At 35.9% G+C, this 23,264-nt stretch overlaps 1 protein-coding gene across 2 annotated transcripts in view; it reads right to left on the reverse strand.

Moving 5' to 3' along the window:
* Positions 1–23,264, reverse strand: part of LOC149790725 (uncharacterized) — an 80,012-nt gene that overhangs the window by 27,030 nt on the left and 29,718 nt on the right. For both annotated transcript variants that reach the window (XM_089972774.1, XM_089972773.1), the window contains exons 8-13: positions 22,073–22,103; positions 20,419–20,604; positions 18,475–18,741; positions 12,698–13,291; positions 7,680–7,786; positions 2,591–2,842 (exon numbers count right to left, since the gene is read on the reverse strand). In XM_089972774.1, coding sequence (XP_089828900.1) covers positions 2,591–2,842; positions 7,680–7,786; positions 12,698–13,291; positions 18,475–18,741; positions 20,419–20,604; positions 22,073–22,103 — 1,437 coding nt within the window. The remainder of the gene's footprint in view (positions 1–2,590; positions 2,843–7,679; positions 7,787–12,697; positions 13,292–18,474; positions 18,742–20,418; positions 20,605–22,072; positions 22,104–23,264) is intronic.

The following is a 23,264-nucleotide window of genomic DNA, read 5'->3' on the forward strand; positions in this document are numbered from 1 at the left end:
AGTTAAGCAACATAGTGAAAACTTAATGTTGATACGACCATCCAATCCAAAAGAAGCAGTGTGAGGAAGAGTTTCAAGATGGCTGCTCTATGGTGACCATACTGGATGAAGATTGAAACTATTTTCATTTAAAACCAACTGGACTTCATAAGAAGTATTTTAGTGAAAAGCTCATGTTGATATGATCATCCAATTAGGAGTACTGATAGCATGATTTTCAAGATGGTCATATTGAATGTCAGATCAGCACCATTTTTATTTAAAGCTAACTAGTCATTATAAGAAACACCATGTTAATATGACTATTCATGTAGGTAGACCATTTTCATTTAGGATAAACCAGATCAAGGGAAAAATGTGTAAAGTTGTGTGGCAACCCTCCAAGTAGTTTAGGAGAAGAAAGAAGTAGTGATAACAAACTTGTGCTGATGGACAGATGAACAACAGATTACAGACCATCTCATTGGCTCTTCTGGTCTATAACCAATAAAGCCCCAATTCGATGGACTAGTTGCATTGATGAGATTGTGTCACACACATTTACAAGGCCAAAAGGCAACAAGTCTAACAAAATTGCAAGAGTAAAGCAATTTGTTGTTATGTGCCTCTTCAGGTGATGACCATAATATTTACCAAGTTTCACGGCTGTTCATCAAAAACACTGGGGGACTGGATGAACCAGTAAGCACCAGACAGATGGATGGATGAACTATCCAACAGATGGACAGGCAGGGACAAGGCCTACCATATGTCGCTACCTCTTTAGCGGCATCATATAAAAAGTTGTCTGCTTGCAGAGATATTACCCTGCCATATAGAGGGTCTGGTGCCTAATCAAATCAATCAACAGTTACTACCAGAGCAGATGTGCATACTCTTCCAGAGATATAATAGGAGAGTGGACCTGAGAGCACATACCCACATGATAATTGGATAAATATTATTGAGAAAAAAAATGTTTACTAAATAATTTGGTTTCTTCCTCAAATATGCTACTTGATCATAATACATTAAGAAAGTAGGTAAGAGACGGTTAGTTACATCCCTGTACACACTGGCTCCGGACGCTTAGCATATGTGAAGCATCTTTGAATCTAGCATGATATATAGGGTTGCATAGGTCAAATGGATGCCCCTGTACATAAGGGAGACAACACTGACAATGTTTAAAAAATTACAATTAAATGGAATGTATGAACTGATGCATGTAAAAAATAAACAATCTGTTTTCATTTTTTTAAATATCCATATTTAAACATTTGATTAGAAAATTCAAGGTTTGCATGCCACTATTATCTATGATGTATACTACTTAACTCAGCCAGTTTCTCTATGGCAATACAGATTGGCATCAAAGGTTAAAATTAGTACAGAACATTAATTAATTAATCAATCTTTCAAATTTAGTTACATTCCATCAAGTACTTTTAGAATGGAGTCATTTCATGTTTTTTTTCTTGTGGGTCGGTGGTTCTTTCTGGGGTTTTCCCGGGTTCTTCCTCCACCATTAATACTGGCCGCCATGTAAAGCCTATTGTGTGCTGAAAAATGGCGTTAAACCCTACAAGAACAACAACAACAATTTCATGTTTTTAGAAAGAAGTCATTTCATGTTTTCTAGTCTTAGCAATGGCAGCCATATTTGATGGCAAATTGGCTCCATTTCTTGAAAACTAAAACGCATTCATACTAGGATGATTTCTGTCAAATTTGGTCTAATTATGTTTTTTGTATGAGAAGTTGTTTAAACATTCCAAAGGTTTTCTATTTTGTGGCCATATTTGATATTCGAAGAAAAATTCAAGACCTTCCAGTTCATGCCAGCATGCTTTCTGTCTATTTTATCAATATCTCCTAATCAAGTTCATGTCAAGGTGCCTTCTGTCAAAATTGACTAGTATCTGTCTAGCAGTTTTTTTGGAAGTTATTTAAATATTATACTACTGGTAGTGACAGAACTATCAAAAAATAGATTGGCATCAAATTAACACATCTGCAAGGAATTAATAACAATACTTCAGTTAAACATCTGTAAATTGGTTGAGTGATTTTTAAAAAGTTACAAAATATTGTGACTGGACAACAGATGATGAAAGTATGCCAAAGCTCATTTTGACTTAGAGCAAATTGAGCTGAAAAGTAGTCTTAAATCTGTTCTTGTTGTATGCATCGCACATAAAAAAATATTAGATTTCCTATCACTGCACATATATAAATTAGTGAATTACTCTTGTGAGGATAGGTTGAAAAGCAGAAATTACGTGTCCTGACACCTCCCTTTCTACCATACTACCACCCATTTACACATCACTTTCTGGCTATAGGGGCCCCGAGTGGCCGAGTGGTCTAAAGCGCTCTCCATTACGGATCACTGCCATCTCACCTCTGTCTGCGTGGGTTCAAGTCTCAGATTCGGCCAATGTGGGTATGTGAGAAAGCTTGCCAGTAGCTTCTCGAGGGTCTGTGGTTCCTTCTGGAGATTTCCCTGGTTCTTCCTCCACCATTAATACTGGCCACCATGTATAGCCTATTGTGTGCTGAAAAATGGTATTAAACCCTACAACAACAACAACTTGCTTGCTATATGTACCTTCACACCAGCAGCCTTTAGCTTCATCAGCATCTGCTCTAGATGAAGCCATCTTGCAGGAACCTCTTCTCCCCAAAAGGGCTGCTGAGAGGCCAGTTCCACTATTTTCCTCTTCAACTCCTCCAGCTTAGGGTCAAGGAGAGTGTTATCAATCACAAAGTCTTCATTGGCAAGATGAAATCTTGTTGGTTTGTCCTGCAGCTGATAACGAATCTGAGCGAAAACTGATTCACAGACCTTTTGGCGGCAGTTCTGGAACAAGATGGGAAATACAAATTTCTTGCATCTTTCTTTCATACTCTATAAGATCCTAGAAAAACAATGTTGAGCAAATATTAATTGCTAATTATTATAATACTAATTGATAACAGATGCCTGATGTCTCCTGTCAGATGTGGGCAACAGATAGCATTGATCATTGAGGAGAAATAAAATCTAAAAGCATTTTTTTCAGACAAAGATTAAAGGACAAATCTAAATGAACTTGAAAGTCAAAGAGGTCTTTGTTTTTGGCCTCCAAGCTCTCTTTTACACTGGCAATACCTGTCACCAATTACAAAACTGTAGCACTTGACAGTGATCTGGGGCAACATCTCAAAATGTCAAAAGAGGAAACAGTTTTCTTCCTCCAATTTTAATGTCCCAGACACATACAGAGATGCCAGTGTTGGAGCCCATGCTTCAACTCTTTACTAAATTTATTTGATTGCAAAGACAAAAATAGCTCTCAAAAAGTCACTAAATATACAAATTAATCTTTCAATATATAATGAAAAATGAACATATATGTGACATTTACTTATTTCAGACTAGGGAGAAACAGAGAGTGAAAACATGTACTGTATGATTCAATTAGAAAATGTCTGAATTAGAGAACTTGAAATTACACTGAACTTATTTCAGTTATGTCTCATTTTGTTCCTTCAACACTAAATTTAATAACAATTTCACATCAGTAGAGTCTAATATGGGTCAACTCCAGCTGTACCAGATTTGAATAAAGGCAGGAAGATGAATCGTGATTTTATCTGCATGGCAAGTTCCCTAGGAAAATGATCTGGAGATCTGGAGTGCAACAAGCCTTGAGGTTAAACATCTAGATGACAGCTTGCTGAGCTAGATGGAATTCGCGAGATTAAGGGGAGCTACTCCGTCATAACATTGCCTATGCTAGTCTGGTTCATTGTTTTATATGTTCCCTGCTTTGCACTTTGCTATACGAATAGAGGAGCGCAAGGCAGGGGGCACACAAAGCGGGGAACCAGTCAATGCCTATACTCGAAGTATATACAATACCATCCATCGTCCAATGCATTGGGTATTCAATAAATCCTGAGCATATTATGAAAATCCTTTGTGCCAAAAAAATACACGGCAACAAAATGAGTGCGTCAATTTTCTCCAGTGTGCGTCCCCAATGCACAACTGTGTGTAAAGGGAAACACTGATGTGGAATCGTTTCGGATGACTAACGGAGAAAATCCAAAGCCGGTTATTACAACTGGCAAAGATCTGTGAATGTGGTTATCTCTTTTCTTCAGAGATCACTGTCAACAGTAGAGTTGACAGAGATCACTGTCAACAGTAGAGTTGACAGAGATCACTGTCAACAGTAGAGTTGACAGAGATCACTGTCAACAGTAGAGTTGACAGAAAGAATCAAATCTTTCTTTTTTCCATGCTCAGAAAAATGGAAAGCAGGAATGATAAAATCTCTCGCTGTTGATTTGGTCCTCACTGTGTTTTTCAAGGATAGCATCTGTTGAGTTTGATGTCAGGGGTGTGGAGATGGTCATAGTGTATAAAATGACTGGGTCCAGCAAGGCCCTAAGTCAGTACATGATGTCCCTGAAAGCAGGTCTCAGGAATTTCTCAGATGATCTGTGAATAGTAATATCAAGGCATGAGGATGGGGATGAGGTGGTGGTGACCATAAGCTGAACCATAAAGTGTCCCTCTCTGATGGCACTATTGCTTTACCTCTGCATCCCAGTTCTGATATCTGATGCCCAAATGTGTTGCTAGTGGAATCCTGTTTTGTGTCATATCTGGCTCTTGGAAACTGGAGACTTACTGAAGAGTAAAGTCTGTAGAAGGTTTCATCCATTGTAAGCAGTTTGCTCAAAGACAGCCATAGAATTCAGATCAAGCATGCAAGCAAATGCTCTGACATTGCAAACCTATTGATGTATGTCCTGAAAGGGCTTCTGTTCATGTATTTGGAAGACCGATTTAAAAATTTCTGATCTGCAATATATGATGACTGTCTCATTTTGTTCCTTCAACACTAAATTTAATAACAATTTCACATCAGTAGAGTCTAATATGGGTCAACTCCAGCTGTACCAGATTTGAATAAAGGCAGGAAGATGAATCGTGATTTTATCTGCATGGCAAGTTCCCTAGGAAAATGATCTGGAGATCTGGAGTGCAACAAGCCTTGAGGTTAAACATCTAGATGACAGCTTGCTGAGCTAGATGGAATTCGCGAGATTAAGGGGAGCTACTCCGTCATAACATTGCCTATGCTAGTCTGGTTCATTGTTTTATATGTTCCCTGCTTTGCACTTTGCTATACGAATAGAGGAGCGCAAGGCAGGGGGCACACAAAGCGGGGAACCAGTCAATGCCTATACTCGAAGTATATACAATACCATCCATCGTCCAATGCATTGGGTATTCAATAAATCCTGAGCATATTATGAAAATCCTTTGTGCCAAAAAAATACACGGCAACAAAATGAGTGCGTCAATTTTCTCCAGTGTGCGTCCCCAATGCACAACTGTGTGTAAAGGGAAACACTGATGTGGAATCGTTTCGGATGACTAACGGAGAAAATCCAAAGCCGGTTATTACAACTGGCAAAGATCTGTGAATGTGGTTATCTCTTTTCTTCAGAGATCACTGTCAACAGTAGAGTTGACAGAGATCACTGTCAACAGTAGAGTTGACAGAGATCACTGTCAACAGTAGAGTTGACAGAGATCACTGTCAACAGTAGAGTTGACAGAAAGAATCAAATCTTTCTTTTTTCCATGCTCAGAAAAATGGAAAGCAGGAATGATAAAATCTCTCGCTGTTGATTTGGTCCTCACTGTGTTTTTCAAGGATAGCATCTGTTGAGTTTGATGTCAGGGGTGTGGAGATGGTCATAGTGTATAAAATGACTGGGTCCAGCAAGGCCCTAAGTCAGTACATGATGTCCCTGAAAGCAGGTCTCAGGAATTTCTCAGATGATCTGTGAATAGTAATATCAAGGCATGAGGATGGGGATGAGGTGGTGGTGACCATAAGCTGAACCATAAAGTGTCCCTCTCTGATGGCACTATTGCTTTACCTCTGCATCCCAGTTCTGATATCTGATGCCCAAATGTGTTGCTAGTGGAATCCTGTTTTGTGTCATATCTGGCTCTTGGAAACTGGAGACTTACTGAAGAGTAAAGTCTGTAGAAGGTTTCATCCATTGTAAGCAGTTTGCTCAAAGACAGCCATAGAATTCAGATCAAGCATGCAAGCAAATGCTCTGACATTGCAAACCTATTGATGTATGTCCTGAAAGGGCTTCTGTTCATGTATTTGGAAGACCGATTTAAAAATTTCTGATCTGCAATATATGATGACTAGGACTTTGCTGTGGAAAACCAGTATGTGAGTTTTGTAAATTATGGAGTGAAGTTATATGGGATTCATTGTTTTAAGAAGAAAGGCCTGTAGATAATAGTCCTGTACTTTCTCTCTAAGCAGTACAAGATGTCCATGAATCAACCTGACTGCAATAACTTTTTGAAATATTAAACATAAACGTATGTTGGAATTCATCAAGTGGCACTGACAGAGTATGATGCAGCAGACAGTAGCCATATGACTTCTGTGCTGAATACCAAATCTTTCGTGGACATGACTGGATTAATGAGAGAAGATGGAATTTGTGAATATCCATCGATGAATATGGGGCAACAATGAAGAATCCTGTGAATGTTTATACAAACTGAATGGAGGAAGCCGGTTATTATGGATAGCAAATAAAACTGAGAGCCTGTGTTAGGAAACAGCAATAGCTATGAATATTACTGAATGTTTATGGATACTGTGTATCAGGAAATGGCAATAACCCATATTGTCTGTCACTCATGACAGAATCGGGACTGGTGATGAAACAGTCTGGTGCCAGGAGGTTTTACCATCAGAGGAACAATACTGGACATATTGGGACCACCAAATCTGGTGCTGGTTCTGCTGTGCATCATTGACAGAACCAGGGCTAGAAGTTGTGTGGCTAAATATAAAACCCTGTTGACTTTGTCTGGAAGCGGGCAAGTCAAGAGGATGCTTAAACTCAAGTTGGCAAGGTACAAGACCAGCTAGTGTAGGTTACCCTAATCGCATTTCTGCTGACCAGGTAAAGCTCACTACAGCCAGTATCAGAGTGTATGTGCAATATGGAGTTATCCAATGCTGATGCATATGGGTACCATGCTGGTACTGGCCAGGAAGTCTGTGTATTCCAGGGATGATGGGAAGATAACGGTAGAAAATAAGTCAGTGATGACACTAGATGTTTTGTTGGCTGAGGTGGCAAAGAATGCTGGATCTTCTTCTTCATGGAAACTTCTCAGACTCAAGGTGATTGCAACATAAAGAAGATTGTTACTCTAGCAAAATCAGTGGCAAGGATAATATCATCTACATCCCTAAATGACCATCTTTTGATTTCTCCCTAGCCGAGTATTTGGATGAAATCATGGTCCATCTGCCCTTCATTAATTGAGAGCGAATTTCGCAAGTGAGGTACTTCCACCCCATCAGGTAATGCAGGTGAGGTGATCTGGGGGTGATTATGTTCTGATGGCTTAAACTCTGTACAACTCTGTCTAATCCTGTCTGTCTAATCCTGTCCATTCCTACCTATAAATGTATCCTGTGTCGCTTAGTTCAAATATGACTCATTGTGTTGAATACTTGTCAATCAGTAACACCTGACATAATTTGATAACACCATTATTAACATTCTTAAGTAATTTCCACCAAAAGTAACTTAAGTTATTAATACAATCACAAAGCCTTGAATGTATAGAAAAAGATTTATACCTGTGGAATCTGATCTGCATGTGTCCCCACCAGTATCACAGCTGGGATGCCTGCTTCAGGGAATGGAGAACAGGTGTGTATCGAGTTCATCCATACCTCAACCAGGTCTGGAATGGACAGAAAAAAAAACATGCTGGTACACTGAAGAAATATTTTTTTGTAATTCACAGACCGATGCACCAAGTCAAAGACATATGATCTTTTTTAAAGTCCTGGTAGCAAGTAAAGAACTATTATCTGGAAAACAGAAGTTTCAATAACTGAATCACGTAACTCCCTGAAGAATCATACCAGTCTCATGATATAAACAAACCTTGATGTGATGGATAAAAACAAAATATCAATATGGCCATGGCAAAATAAAAGACTTGCAAAGTTCTAAGAGAAAAAAGCATCACTGTGACCTACTTTTGTCAGTGGGTTAGTACCCTACGAGATCAATAAACATACAAATTTCATGACTGTAAATGCAACAATGTCAGAGAAATTGAACTTAATGCAAAATTGTAATACAATCACTGAAGCATGAAAAGTGACTACAATAAGTAGCAACCAGGTTTATTCTAGGATACTTTTCTACAACATTTATGCTTATTTGTAATGCACTAAACAAAACAATGACTAAATGTGCAAACATTGCGCATTATATTTTCAAGCCAACTCCTATTTCTTCATTAAATGCCTCCCATATTTTATATAACATTCACCTTTTTCACAGAAAGGGATAAATTTGCCCTTTACATTTTCAATTATAGAACACACCTTGAGTACCTTCCAAGGTGAATACAGCCATCAAGTTTCAGGTCTGTACAATAAGTTTCAGAAAAAGTGGGTTAAATGTAAAAACCTAACATTTATGACAATACCAAATATACCTGTGACAACACCACTAGAAATTTCATATCCATCACCATGTAAAGCCAATGCTTTGCAACTGAGACAAAAAATGGGGAATAACTCTTGGAAAAGTATGTTTAAAAAAAACATGCCCCTCTGCCGCAGAACAAAAACTGGATCTCTAAAATATTCCAACAATTATAATCAAGTTATCTAAAAATGTATCCTGAAAAAGTATACCAAATCTCATTGGTCTGACTCCAATAAATTGTGCTTGTTTAATCACAAAAAAAAAATTTTCTGTGTTAGAAAAATTCACAGCCCAGAAAATTCACAAATGTATAAAAATTGAACAATTGCTTAAATGACCAAATCTAATTAGGTCATCTATACATGAAAACAAGTGCATGTATGCTTCAGTATTTCAGTTATCTTCCTCAAGTTGTTTGTCCTCAATTACCCTAACAAGATTTCTGTCAAAAAATGTTCAAATCTGAGATGTTAACAAATGTGCAAAATATGTATTTATAATTGCCTTAAAATCTAACATGGTCTGTGATATATGGATACAAAAATATGCTACCAAAATTTCATCTGCCTACACTGAACAACTTCTGAGCAACCCTTTCAAATACGCTGATGAGGATGCAATGATGGATACACAGAAGGACATAACCAAATGGGGGAGGAAGGGGGCAAGGAATTATCAGACTCTCTGTGAAACAATCTATCTTCATATGATGGTAAAAAAGACAATATGAAAACAAGAATCTCTGAAAGTGACTAATGCTCTACTTTCCCAAAAGAATTTTCAGGAATTCAAGATAAGACCATTTCTCCTTTTTAACTTGCAAATGTTGACATTCCTGAGCCATGATATTTTTAAATCAGAAACTATGGTGACAGTATTGGATATGAGACTAGCACCGATTTTGTTTAAGACAAACTAGACATCATTAGATGATTTCTAACATGCCAACATGACCATCCATACAGGACAAGCAGGATCAACAAGATTTTACCAGCGGCCATCATGGCAGCCATTTTTGATAGGATTGGCACCATTTAGATTCAGGAACAACTAGACATCTGAAGAAAATACCATACTGATATGGCTTTCCTAAAGGAGAAGAAATGAAAAAGTTTTAAGATGGCTGCCATAGTGGCCATACTGTGTGTGAGATCTGCATCATTTTCATTTCGGACCAACTAGAAATCATAAAAAGTCTTCTGGTGAACCTAACGTTGATATGACTTTCCCTTTAGTGGAATAAGCAATAACAAGAGTTGTGAGTTGGCTGCCATCATTGATATCCTGAGTGTCTGATAGCATAATTTTCATCTAAGATCAATGAAAAAACTCAATTCTTCTAGTGAAAGCCCCATGTTAATATGACATCATATTCAGAAGGTGTAGCAATAACAAGATGTTCAAGATGGCTACTATGGTGTTCATATTGGATGTCACTTGCACAATTTTCATTTAGAACCAGCTAGAGATAATAAGGGCCCCAGGTGGCTGAGTGCTTGCCTTTACAGGTCACTACCATTTCAGCTCAGTCTGCATGGGTCTGAGTCTCTGGCATTATGGGTATGTGAGAAAACTACCAGTTGCTTCCATGGGATTTTTGGTTCTTAGCGCGGTTTTACCTGGTTCTTCCTCCACCAGATATAATGGCCGCCATATCTATAGCCTATCTTGCACTGAGAAATGACATTAAACCCAAAACAACAAAAAAGATATAAGAAGTCTTTCAGAGAAAACCCTCTAACCATCCATTTAGGAAGAACTGCAATAACGAAATTTCATGATGTCCACAGTGGTGGCCATACTGGAGGTGTAAGCAGTGCCATTTTCATTTCGGGGGCCGTGGTGGCTCAGTGATTCAAGTGAAAGTAAATGTAGATCTACAAATTAGCTCTTATCCTATTAATATGCAGCAGTTTTAGAATATTCTCAACTTTTGTGATTAGTGGAATTAAAGAGATGATAAATAACAAACACAATCTTTAATTGTTCTTTTTTACTTTTTAATGAACCAGAAAAGCATAACTCATCTATTGGCAAGTGTAAGGTGTAATCAGGTAATTAAAAAAAACTTAATGATTGGCATGTATGCAAATCTGATGAAAATATGATCAGAGATATGGCCTTAAAACTGTTCCTAGGCAATATTCCAAGTCAAATTAAACGAATGGAGGAGATATTGATGAGATCAAGCTTACAAACTAAATCTCTTTGATCAGAAATTCATCTACAAGGCTAATCACAAGCCCAGAAAATCTGATCACCTCATTAACATGTCCGGATGTCCTTCATAACTGAACATATCCAACAGCTAGAGGATGTAAAGCTTACAAAGCTCTGATAAATAATATGTCCTCAAGGGTATCAGCCAATCCGATGCAAGATAACCTCACTAATATGAATGGATGTCATCAAACTCATCCAACCTCACTAATATAGGAATGGATGTCATCAAACTCATCCAACCTCACTAATATGAATGGATGTCATCAAACTCATCCAACCTCACTAATATGAATGGATGTCATCAAACTCATCCAACCTCACTAATATATGAATGGATGTCATCTAATATGAATGGATGTCATCAAACTAATCCAACCTCACTAATATGAATGGATGTCATCAAACTCATCCAACCTCACTGATATGAATGGATGTCATCAAACCTCACTAATATGAATGGATGTCATCAAACCTCAATAATATGAATGGATGTCATCAAACTCATCCAACCTCACTAATATGAATGGATGTCATCAAACTCATCCAACCTCACTAATATGAATGGATGTCATCAAACTCATCCAATCCCAATAATATGAATGGATGTCGTCAAACTCATCCAACCTCAATAATATGAATGGATGTCATCAAACTCATCCAACCTCACTAATATAGGAATGGATGTCATCAAACTCATCCAACCTCACTAATATGAATGGATGTCATCAAACTCATCCAACCTCACTAATATGAATGGATGTCATCAAACTCATCCAACCTCACTAATATATGAATGGATGTCATCTAATATGAATGGATGTCATCAAACTAATCCAACCTCACTAATATGAATGGATGTCATCAAACTCATCCAACCTCACTGATATGAATGGATGTCATCAAACCTCACTAATATGAATGGATGTCATCAAACCTCAATAATATGAATGGATGTCATCAAACTCATCCAACCTCACTAATATGAATGGATGTCATCAAACTCATCCAACCTCACTAATATGAATGGATGTCATCAAACTCATCCAATCCCAATAATATGAATGGATGTCGTCAAACTCATCCAACCTCAATAATATGAATGGATGTCATCAAACTCATCCAACCTCAATAATATGAATGGATGTCATCAAACTCATCCAACCTCACTAATATGAATGGATGTCATCAAACTCATCCAACCTCACTAATATGAATGGATGTCATCAAACTCATCCAACCTCACTAATATGAATGGATGTCATCAAACTCATCCAACCTCACTAATATGAATGGATGTCATCAAACTCATCCAACCTCACTAATATAAATGGATGTCATCAAACTCATCCAACCTCACTAATATGAATGGATGTCATCAAACTCATCCAAAATTGTCATGCTGCTTGATCAAAAGCTGATCAGACATGTGGCTGCTGGAGTGTTGACATGCTGTGGATGTAGCTCTTCATAAAATTCATCCGATATGTTGATGGTAGAAGTCTGCATACCAAATCTGATTAGAAATACGGTGTGCATTTAACTTTCATCATTAGATTCATCAAACTCATGTGAATACATTGATCTCAGTTTTTCCAGTCAAAATATTACACAGTCGTTTCCTAGATTAATTTTAGCAATGTTTTAGCTTTAGCTTTACAATGGATTGAAATAACTGTGTACAGAACTTAAATATGGTCATCATACCTACCCCATTATGCTGCCATAAATGAAATGCTTGATTATAATAATTTTATTAAACCAAGTGATGCAACACCAATTTCAAAATAAATCAAAAGTAAAATGCCAATAATAAATTCATTACTGTTTCTAGTTGTGTACTAAAATTGAAATTAGATGTGACATGATCCCCTTTTGTTTTCTCTGCTCATTAAAGAAAAAATAATTGAGTGGCAATTGTCAAACTCACCATGAACTTTGCAAAACTTCATCCCCTCCCTGTCGAAGAAGCACTCATCACCCTTCACAAGATCTGTGATTTGTTGACTGAGGTCAATAACCAAGAGGTACACAGCTCTTCTTGTCAAAAATGTCTGGTGAGTGGTGTAGAAAACAAACTGACCTGCAAAGTCCCACAATGACAATCCTGCTTTAGCTGCTTTGACTCTGTCAAGTTTACCTGCATTTTCCACTAATAATTCCAGAATTTCCATTGCAGGATCATTCTTATCACTCCCATTCAAAACAAAATCTACATTCCTTGAAACCATGAAATGTTTTCCATCTGAATGGCAATTTTTGTCTGCACCATGTCTTGTATTCACTTCTTCCGATGATTCCTCATTTTGAGACCCGAGATCAACTTCAGTTCTCTCCATTTGTTCACAATTCTCAACCATTTTAATACCATCATCATAAGGACCTTTGCTCGAATAAGCCCCAGGAGTTCTCTCCATTTCTTCCAAATACTCATTTCCATCTTCTTCATCACTGATATTACCCATCTGTACTTTCTCATTTATCAGCTTCATAAGGCGTCGTAATCTACTGTATTTCTCTGCATCTGAAAAAGAGTCCCAAAACAACGGTATTAAAGCCTCGGCAGAACAATACCATTGACCAGAAAGTACTGTTAAGTCTGAAATTAAACGACTTAATCATGTAATCATGACTATATGTTCCTAATTATGCAAGTTTGCACCTAGGTAATATCGTACCATTTTATATCTGTAAGTTGTAAAGGGAATAAATAATCAAGATCGACTTTAGTGGATTCCCTTTTTAGCTTAAAGCTTAGACAGGAATTTTACTAACCTTTGTGTTTTACGTACAACCAATGAGTAGTAGTCTCCCTTTCCACACAATCTAATATGGTGGTGTTGTTGTTGGTGTGGGGTTTAATGCCATTATCAGCACATGAAAGGCTATACATGGTGGCCAGTATTAATGGTACAGGATGCACCCAGGGAAAACCCTGGAAAGAACCACAGACAGGAGAAGCTACTGGCAAGCTTTCTCACATATCCACATTGGCTGAATCCGAGACTCAAACCCAAACAAACACAGGTGAGATGGCAGTGACTTGTAACAGAGAGCACTTTAGACCACTCTGCCACTCAGGACCCGCAATCAATTATGGAGTTTCACAATCAATTATCTTATTGGTTTGCTCAAACTGATGATTGATCATAATTGATTATCAGAACAACACTACATACAGGTCATTGTAACCTACTTGTGAATATGTACCCTATATAGTGACTGTGCATTCAACAGTGTCTGATAAACTTTGATAAATGCAACAAGAATACTGTAAACAGTAAATTATAAAAATGGCCATGTGGTAAATAGCATTGTAAAGCTTCTTGTATAATCCTCCTTTAATGGTCCAATTCTTAGGTACTTACAGAGGCTACCTGTTTAGCTTTTGTTTTGGTTTTTTTTTAATGTAGCTTTAACAATTTTTCAGTCATATCGCTACTATGTCTGCAGTGTGGCAGTTTATATTGATGTCCAGCACTAGGGCATCATGCCACAGAAATATAGCATCATGTCCCACCCAGTCACATTATCCTGACACCAGGCCGACCAGTCCTAACACTAACCTCTTAATGCCGAGCGCCAAGCGAGACAGCTGTTAGTACCATTTTTGTAAGTCTTTGGTATGACTCAGCCGGGGATCGAACCCAGACCTCCTGCATCCGAGGTTTAGATTTTGTGATATGGAAATGTTGCTATGTTTAATAGCAACATTAAACAGAACATATTACAGACCCTGAAATGGAAATGTTATGTGCAAAAATTAAACAGAATGTAAATGGAATACAGAATGAAACATAAATGAATTTGAAGGAAGCAAGGAATGCAAAGATGACCAACATAAAGCCAATTAAAGTGAAGACATCATCACTAATTGTGGAGTCTCGACAATCTGTATTTTAATAAAAGAAATAAGTAATCAAATTTACTTATAAATACTCTACTCTTGTACATTTATTGCAGTTGTAGTTATAGTTTTATTATTAATACGCACTTTTAATTTTAAAAAATTAAGAAAACAGCAGCTCTCTCCCCTTATCACCATTTCTGATATGGCAATTGAAAATCAACCTGAAGCACCAACAAGAACAGAATGCTAACAGAATATGAATAAAATGCAAAATGGATGGAAATGAAGTGCAAACAAAATATAGATTGGTAAAATTGCAGCGAGTGTATCGCAATGGTTGATCATGTCACTGACCACAATGGTGCCTTGTTGTCTCATACACAAAATCTGAAAAACATTTTCCTTCTTAAAATCCTCTGATCATTTCCTTTGACCTTTTAGCCCCAAAGTCTACAGCTGTCTTCCAAGTCCAAAATGAAAGACATCAACAAAGTTTAGTCAAGGCAAATGGTACAAACTTGAGCAATTTTGTGGAAACTGTGCTATTTTAATCCTTGTGACCTTGTGATCATTTGGATCCAAAAATATATATGCAACTTCTACATACCAATTGCAAGCCATCTACAAAGTTTGGTCAAAGTAGGTTGTATGAACTCCACATATTCTGAAACTAGTTTTATTCTTCAAGTCACCGTGACCCTTACCACAAGCCACGGCATCCCAATATCAAAAAGTGTCTTATCTCAAATGCATATCATCAATAAAGACTGATAAGGTATCTGATACAAGTTATTGTGTGGACACAGTTTTCTTTCTTTCAGTTCCTGTAAACCTGACCTTTGACCTTTTTAGCTGAAATCAACTGGCCTATTCCTTGCCCCAAATGGAAGCTCCTTACAAAGCAAGGCAATATTAGGTTGTGGTGAACTTGAGATATGTGCAAAAATGAAACAGAGACCAGTCGGACAGTTGGACAGACACCATCATAACATGACATACTCTGCCTTAAGGCAGGCATATAAAAACTTCAAATTGATACCTATTTCATCACCAGAACAAGCAGAACACAAATGAAAAAGTGATGCCTAGTATTATATACATAAATGCCAACCAGTGGCGAGGAAAAAGTGTAATCCAAGTGAACAAAGAGAGTAATCCGAGCAGAAAAAGAGTAATTAACATAAAACATAATAAAATTCAATAAGCATCTGTACAAAATGATTTATTTACCCCACTGGTCTTTTAACATCAATTACTGTTTCAAATTTTCATACATAGCACACTTTGAGCTTTAAAAAGCAATAGTCTCTTTTATGGCATTTCAAAACACTTTGTACCAGCTGAGAATATGAATGTTTTCACATCAGTAGAGCACTAATTGCTGGGTTACAGAGCCTGGACCTGAATTCAGTTTTATTTTTGTTAACAATACTGAACAATCTCTCATAATCAGCATTAGAATGGTAAAGAACCAATATTCCTTTCATAACCTGACAAAGAAGAGGAAATATATATCTTCCAGCTACTGGGTCTTTTAGCTGGGAAATAAGGTGCCATTGCACATAAACTCTCTGCACATGAAGTACATTTTCAGGTAGAATGCCAACTTGATACTTCAGTCCTCCTAATATACCAGCAGCCTTTCCTGCATCATATGAGGACAACCTGATATGTACACTGATGGAGACATTTTTCAAAATACAGAATGAAACTTCTTTATGAATTCCAATCACTGATGCTTTATCAGCTGAAAACCCCATACAGTTCTGCCAACTTATGTTTATTCAAAGCATTATTAAGCAAATAAAAAATGTTTTCTCCAGTGGAATCTACGGTAAATTCTGGAAATGAAAGAAGAGCATTCTGACTTTGCCCTTTTCGTTGTCAAAGTCTCTTACAAAGACTGGCTACAACTTTTTGTCATCATAATCACTGCTCCTGTCTGTTGCAATACTAAACGTCCCAATTTTCATGGCTTCTGCAGTTTTACGTGATTTATCTGCTGCTAAAAGCCTAACAATATTAGATGATTTTGTTCTAGCACATGCATATCTTCTGCAATTTTGGACTCAGGAAACATCCATTTGAACAAAGGACCAACGTAGTCTTCTACTGCTAGGGTAGTCCGTGTTCTATTAAGAACTCGGTAAATAATGCCTCTGCATTTATAAAATTTGTGTCTATGATTTAGTTCTGCTATAAAAAAGAAGTTACCTATGTATTGGAGTTAATAAAACAAGCTAATTCAAGGAATCTTTTTTTTACCACCATGATCAATATTTAAATAATTTCCACACAGCCTGCAATGTGCGTGAAGCTGCCCTAGAATATAACGCTGTACTGTGTAATCCACGTATTCATCTTTGAATCGATTTTTTGTCTTTTTCTAATCCATCTGTGAAATTATTTGAAAGACATTTTTGCTCTAACACACGCATCGACTGAATAAATCTGATGACTTTTAGCGCCGAATACCTACAGTGTTCTGTACCAGATATGAATTAGAACCAAGAATCTATAAGCAAAGATTAAAAATTAGAAAACCAGTCTGTTCTTTCCTAACTAAGCCATACAGCTGCTGTAAATAGAAACTGAGGTCAAAGGTTTGAAAGCAGAAACCAGCAGGTTTCTTGGAAATAGAACAGCTATAAATACATCATAATACTGTTAGGAAAGTGCATGTAAGTCTGCAGACAAGCATACTCTTATGTCGTGGTTACGTAGAAGCTGGTTTTTTTTAGAATACGGTCTGAAAGATTAATGGGATGCTAATAAAAATGAGAAAAAAAATTATTACATTTTTTGGGAGGGGGATATATCGAAAATGGCATAATCCAAATACATTTACGCAGAAGGCCTAATCAAGCAGAAAAAAGCGTAATGATTATGCCAAAAGCGTAATGGTTGGCATGTATGTTATATATATTTAATTTGCATTGTTTGATACACTTTTTTATATGCTGTGGGAAACATAATATTGTATCTAGTTGCTCACCTTGTCCATAACCACTCATAATTTTTTCTCAGAGTGAGTATTATTATCTTAAGCTGAGTCAAGAACATTTGCATTTTTTTTGTAACTAGACATGATCAATGTCGTGTGCTTTATTTTGATGGACCTTCTAGTTATAACTTAGATCTTTCAAGAACAATGTACTTCTAGCCCTTATCTGGTCTCTCTTTATATGTCAAAATATAAATCTTGTTTATTTGAACATTGGTCATTCAGGCTTTAAGATCTTAGCATATTACTGTAGTATCCGTTAATCCATTTGGGATGGAATTTATTTATTCAAATCATTTAATTTAACTAATTCTTCTTTGGACATACAAAGTGCTCTTCAAAAATAACAATCTTGAAAATAGAGACTTAAATTTATAGTGTAATTTCATACAAGGATCCTTGGATTGCATTATTGTGATAATAAGTGTGCTGGCATATCACCACTAAAGGCTGCTGGTACATAAATACTGCATGGGCCACCATAGGAACATCAACTCTTCCAGCATTGGATTTAATTTGGAGTTCCACTTATAGTTTATTCAGAACTTTAATCATTAGGACATGTGTCTGTAATTGTAGGATTATTCTGGAGTTAATTCACAATACCATATGTTCCTTTTTTATATTTTCACTTTGTATTCTAGGGAAAAAATTAATTGTTGAATTTTATAAAGCTTGCTGCTTCTCTCTCTTTCTATTAGTGATTTTAGAACCATAGAGTCATAATACTATGCCCATCCTATGTTTCACTGGTGTAAAGAAAATTAAGCAGCCCTGAGCTTTTGCAAATGACAACACTTGGGACTGATCTAAACAACTATAATGACCACTGACTATAACACCTCTTGCATACCTTTTTCTTGTACAGTCCATTCCTGGCTAGTTAACGAAACATCGAAACAATGCATATGGATGTCAATACCTTCTGTACTTGTTCTCTCTGAAATATTTACATCTTTTCCAAGAAGACGATGCACTAGTGTTGTTTTGCCAACACCATAATGGCCAACCACCATTACCCTTATGTTGTAAACCTTTTCTATGCCATCTTTCAATGCCTGTCTGTACAACTTGAGAGAGCTTTCATCCATTCTTAAAATCTCTGTTGGAATGACTGGGCCTAAAATAAGGCAAATGAAATTTTATATTGTATTTAATCAAGGTTAATAAATAAACTTATAACACTGGATATTTAAAATACAGAAAGTGCTATAAACGTATACTAATACTGATCTTAATAACATAAACTAAATTTCTGTCTGCCATAAAACAAGTCAAGATTACCTGGTGCACTAGATTACTTAATGTCAGGATTTTTCAGGGCAAAAATTTGGTTAACTTTTTGGGAAATTCTTGCACTAACCTAGACTGGTTTTATAATATAAACCATTCTTCAGTAAACTTAGCTTTTAAATGTAGAAACTGGCTGAAACATTTAAAGTAATTCCTTTAAAATTCAAAAACAAAAAATGGCTCAAACTTCCTATAAACATGCCACTTAGGAACTATCAATAAGTCTGGATTTCCTCTATTTCTTCTGAAGCCTTTGTGTCATGTGCAATAGAAATGAATGTTGCAAAAAGCAAAAAATGAACCGTTATATTTTGAAAAATGTAGATTAGATGATGGCTTAAAGCTGAAAGAAAATGGGAACCAACTGACAGAAGATGAAAATCGGACAACAATCGGACAATCTCAAATTTTATGCCAATTATTTCATCATTGCTGGAATCCAAAATGCTGTGCTTATATTCATATAATACTATCATAGTGATTTCAATTGATGCTCCTTTTCACTGGACAATATTTCAAAGACTTAAATTTACAATGTTTAACTCTGTGACAGAAATGTTTAAAAAATGTCTTATTTCTGGTGTACACAATTCAGGTGAGAAAGAGCCGTGACAATATTTCAAAGACTTAAATTTACAATGTTTAACTCTGTGATAGAAATGTTTAAAAAATGTCTTATTTCTGGTGTACACAATTCAAGTGAGAAAGAGCCGTGACAATATTTCAAAGACTTAAATTTACAATGTTTAACTCTGTGACAGAAATGTTTAAAAAATGTCTTATTTCTGGTGTACACAATTCAGGTAAGAAAAAGCCGTAATTTCTCCCATATATGCAAAAACAAAAAATGGCTGTGAATTTTCTTCAGTTGATCTCACCCCCATTAAGGCCAATCAAAGCTGTTGTATTCAAAACACACTTCTATTGGGGTTTTTTCTGCACACAGAGCAATGCTAAACAAATCTATCTCATACATTTTGATCAACTTTTGTGTACATTAAATTATTATTTATGTCTTTTATTAGGTTTCAACATACAAGTTTCCTGCCTCAAGTTCCCACATATATCCTGAACATGAGAAAAGTATTGCTTTGGTGAAAATTTTAGATTGTCTGTTAGTTAAGGAAAACAAGTTTATTTAATATTTAATCCTGAGAGAGTAAGAATACAGGACTTGTCCATCAATATCTGTCACACATTTTTGATAGTAACATATTTTTTTAGGTTACCTACTTTCAAAAAAATAAAGTTAAATAATCTGTCTGCATCAAAACAGGAAATTTCAATAATTTCATTAAGTTTAATCAGTATTTCTGTTCCTTTTACATTTGCCTCAAACATTTACAAATGCTGACTTCTCAACACTCACTTCTACCTATTTTCTCACCACTTTGACTTTTTCAGGCAGGAGAGAGAAATCACTAAGCTCTAAAAATTTTGTAGAGCATGCACCCTGAGACTCCCACACAATATAACCTGCTAACAATTTAGTCCTTGTACAAACCTTTGTTGATTTCGTGCAAATCTGCAGGAAAGTACAGAGGCATCAGATTACAATATACTTTCCAATTTATTTTATCCCTGTAGATACAGAATATAACGGCATCCACCTGACTGGCATTGCTTTCATCAGACAGCCATTCTCTCACTGTGCTTAATGCAATCTTAGCTGCTCTTAATCTTGGAAATCCTGGAATAAAAATGGAGTAACAAGCTGATGCCTGATCATTAAAATAAAGAGTATTGTTATTACTCCTTTAAAAGTAACCAATAAAATATGGACAATCCACACTGTTATTTGGATACTGCAATATTTTTTGAATTGATTTAAATGAGAAAACCAATTAAAGCTAATTAATATGATTTGCAGTATAAGAATAAAGAGACGTTAAACTGGTGAAATAATTTTCATACAACTATTGTATTTAAAAAGAACATTTTTTTTTTTCTTCAAGGTATTCAACTATACTTTATAATGTGAAATTCTGCATTGTTTTATTTTTATGATTTTAGAGATCAGGCCCAAATTTAATCCTTGAAGGTCTTAAAGTTAATTCTTGATTCAAGACATTTGATCTGTCGATTTTCAATAAGACAACCTTCAGCCAATCAGACTGCTGTGATTTAAACAACTTTCAGCCAATCAGACTGCTGGTATTTTAGACTTACTGTTATATCATATGTTCTGTCAGTAAAAGCATGGCAGCTATGAGAGTGTGAAAATCAAACCTTGTGAAAATCTGGGGAACTGAATATTAGATAAAAGATTTACTAATAGGTCACTGAAACAAAAGTCAGGAATCATTAATACTGGAGAAATATATTTTCTGAAACCTTTCACAAGATGAAAATTTCCTCATGCACATTATACAATCCATAACTGAGGAAAACACTCCAAATACCCAAAACAGAAATGTTTCCAACAATACAATTTTGGTGTCCCCATCTCTACAATTGGGAATATTATTGAGAAATGAGTAATCTAAGGAATTTTTAGCATACGGGCTTCTTGTGTTTCTAACAAGCTATCCTTCAAGACTGAGGTGATCTTTGTTGCAATATCTTCTTACGTCCCTTAAAAAAATGCATTAGGTTTTTGTCTACACTGTGAACCAAAATTAAAATTACTGATATAATTGGTGCTTGTTTCATTGAGAAGTTGCTTTCTTTGTAATAGATGTTGTAGTAGCTGTTGTTGCTATGGTAAAAAAAGAAAAACTTTCCTAATATGAGACAGACTATCTGCAGCCAACAAATGTCTCTATGTATTTCTAACATAATATTAATTTACGCTGTCTCATAATAATTCAATGTTACTTACAAGTGTTACTGAAATAAAAGTGTCCTACAATCATATGGTACCTTTACTCAGTTTCTCACTGAACTGAGATTCTGTTTGTTCTAAAGGATTGGAATACGTTACAGATATGAATGGCATGAGGTAAACTGTCTGACGAACCCATTTTAAAATTTTCAATTCGGATATTTCAAAAAAAATTTGGGGACACAAATTATTGGTTTACCAAGTGGTCCCACCAAATAAAGCAGAATCATCCTTGCAAGGAGATAACATTTTTTAAAATTTTTAACATAAAATAAAGTTCAGCCACAAATATATACACCTTAATTAAGAGTGAACTACTATTTATGTGACTCACCTTGTTGGCCTGTAGCTATGCATGGAAAAGCCTGAAAGTAATAAAATTAAGGGCACTTATCTTTTCAAGCTGTATCTATTTTTCAGTGATTTTGTTTCCAAAATCCAATAATTAAGCTAGACACTTTTCATCAACTCATATACTGGTTTAAATAACATACATTTTTACTGCTAGAAATGCTTTTAAATTAAAAGACAAAACAGACAATCTCGCCTTTTTACAACTTTGATTTTTTTACATGTAAAAAACAATTTACTCATGGATCAAGATGCATACAAAATTTGTGTTTATTTGTTATGCAAAGGAAAGACAAGTAAAAATAATAAACCATATGTAGCTGGGATTACGTGGTAGTAGACTTATATCCCTAACAATTATGTGATCAGGGAACATATTGGAATGTTGTCAAGTACATTTAGAGACATAGATCAATAGTCATGTATTCTGTGTCACTAAAAACTACAAAAAGAAAAATAAACTGTACCAATTTTGTGCCATAAGTGGACATGGAAAGACCTCACTGTATTTTACCAATATATAACATGATCCATGTATACTTGTATACATGTCAGATCCATCTGTAAACAACAAAAACTCATATCAGGGTCTATGTTGTTTGTTTTGCTAATCAGTCCTTACAAAATGCACAGACCCAGGTCGGCCAGTGCATCATCCGAATGGGATTACTTGTTCGCAGCTGGGCCATAGTCTATACATTACACAGACCCAAATCTGCCATTTTATATTACATAAAATCATATTAGTAGAGACAGACAGTACATGCCTTGATGTGTTTGTGCTGTTTGTGATGGAGAGCTTGATACACACATGGAAATTTATATACAGTTAAACCTATCAATTTTGCAGCCACCCATGGGAAAAGACACAGCTGGCCATTGTACACAGGTGAAATCTGCATTGAGTATTATTATTATTAGTAGTAGTAGTTAGTAGTATTATAACTATTATCATTAAGATTTGTTATGTGCACTCTTCAACAAAATCATTAAAATATGTACATTGGTTTTTCTCTCCCAAATGTATGTTCCAAAACAAGATTACTGTAAATTTTTCACTTCAATCCATCTCATAAATCAAATCATTAGTGACTTTAAATAATCACTTCCCTTTTGTTTGATTTTAAGCACCATGATGAAACACTAATTTCAACACTGATTGGCAGCTTACATAA

Source organism: Sinohyriopsis cumingii, chromosome 10 (genome assembly GCF_028554795.1).
Source record: "Sinohyriopsis cumingii isolate HCF-2022 chromosome 10, ASM2855479v2, whole genome shotgun sequence".
Lineage (NCBI taxonomy): Eukaryota > Metazoa > Mollusca > Bivalvia > Unionida > Unionidae > Sinohyriopsis > Sinohyriopsis cumingii.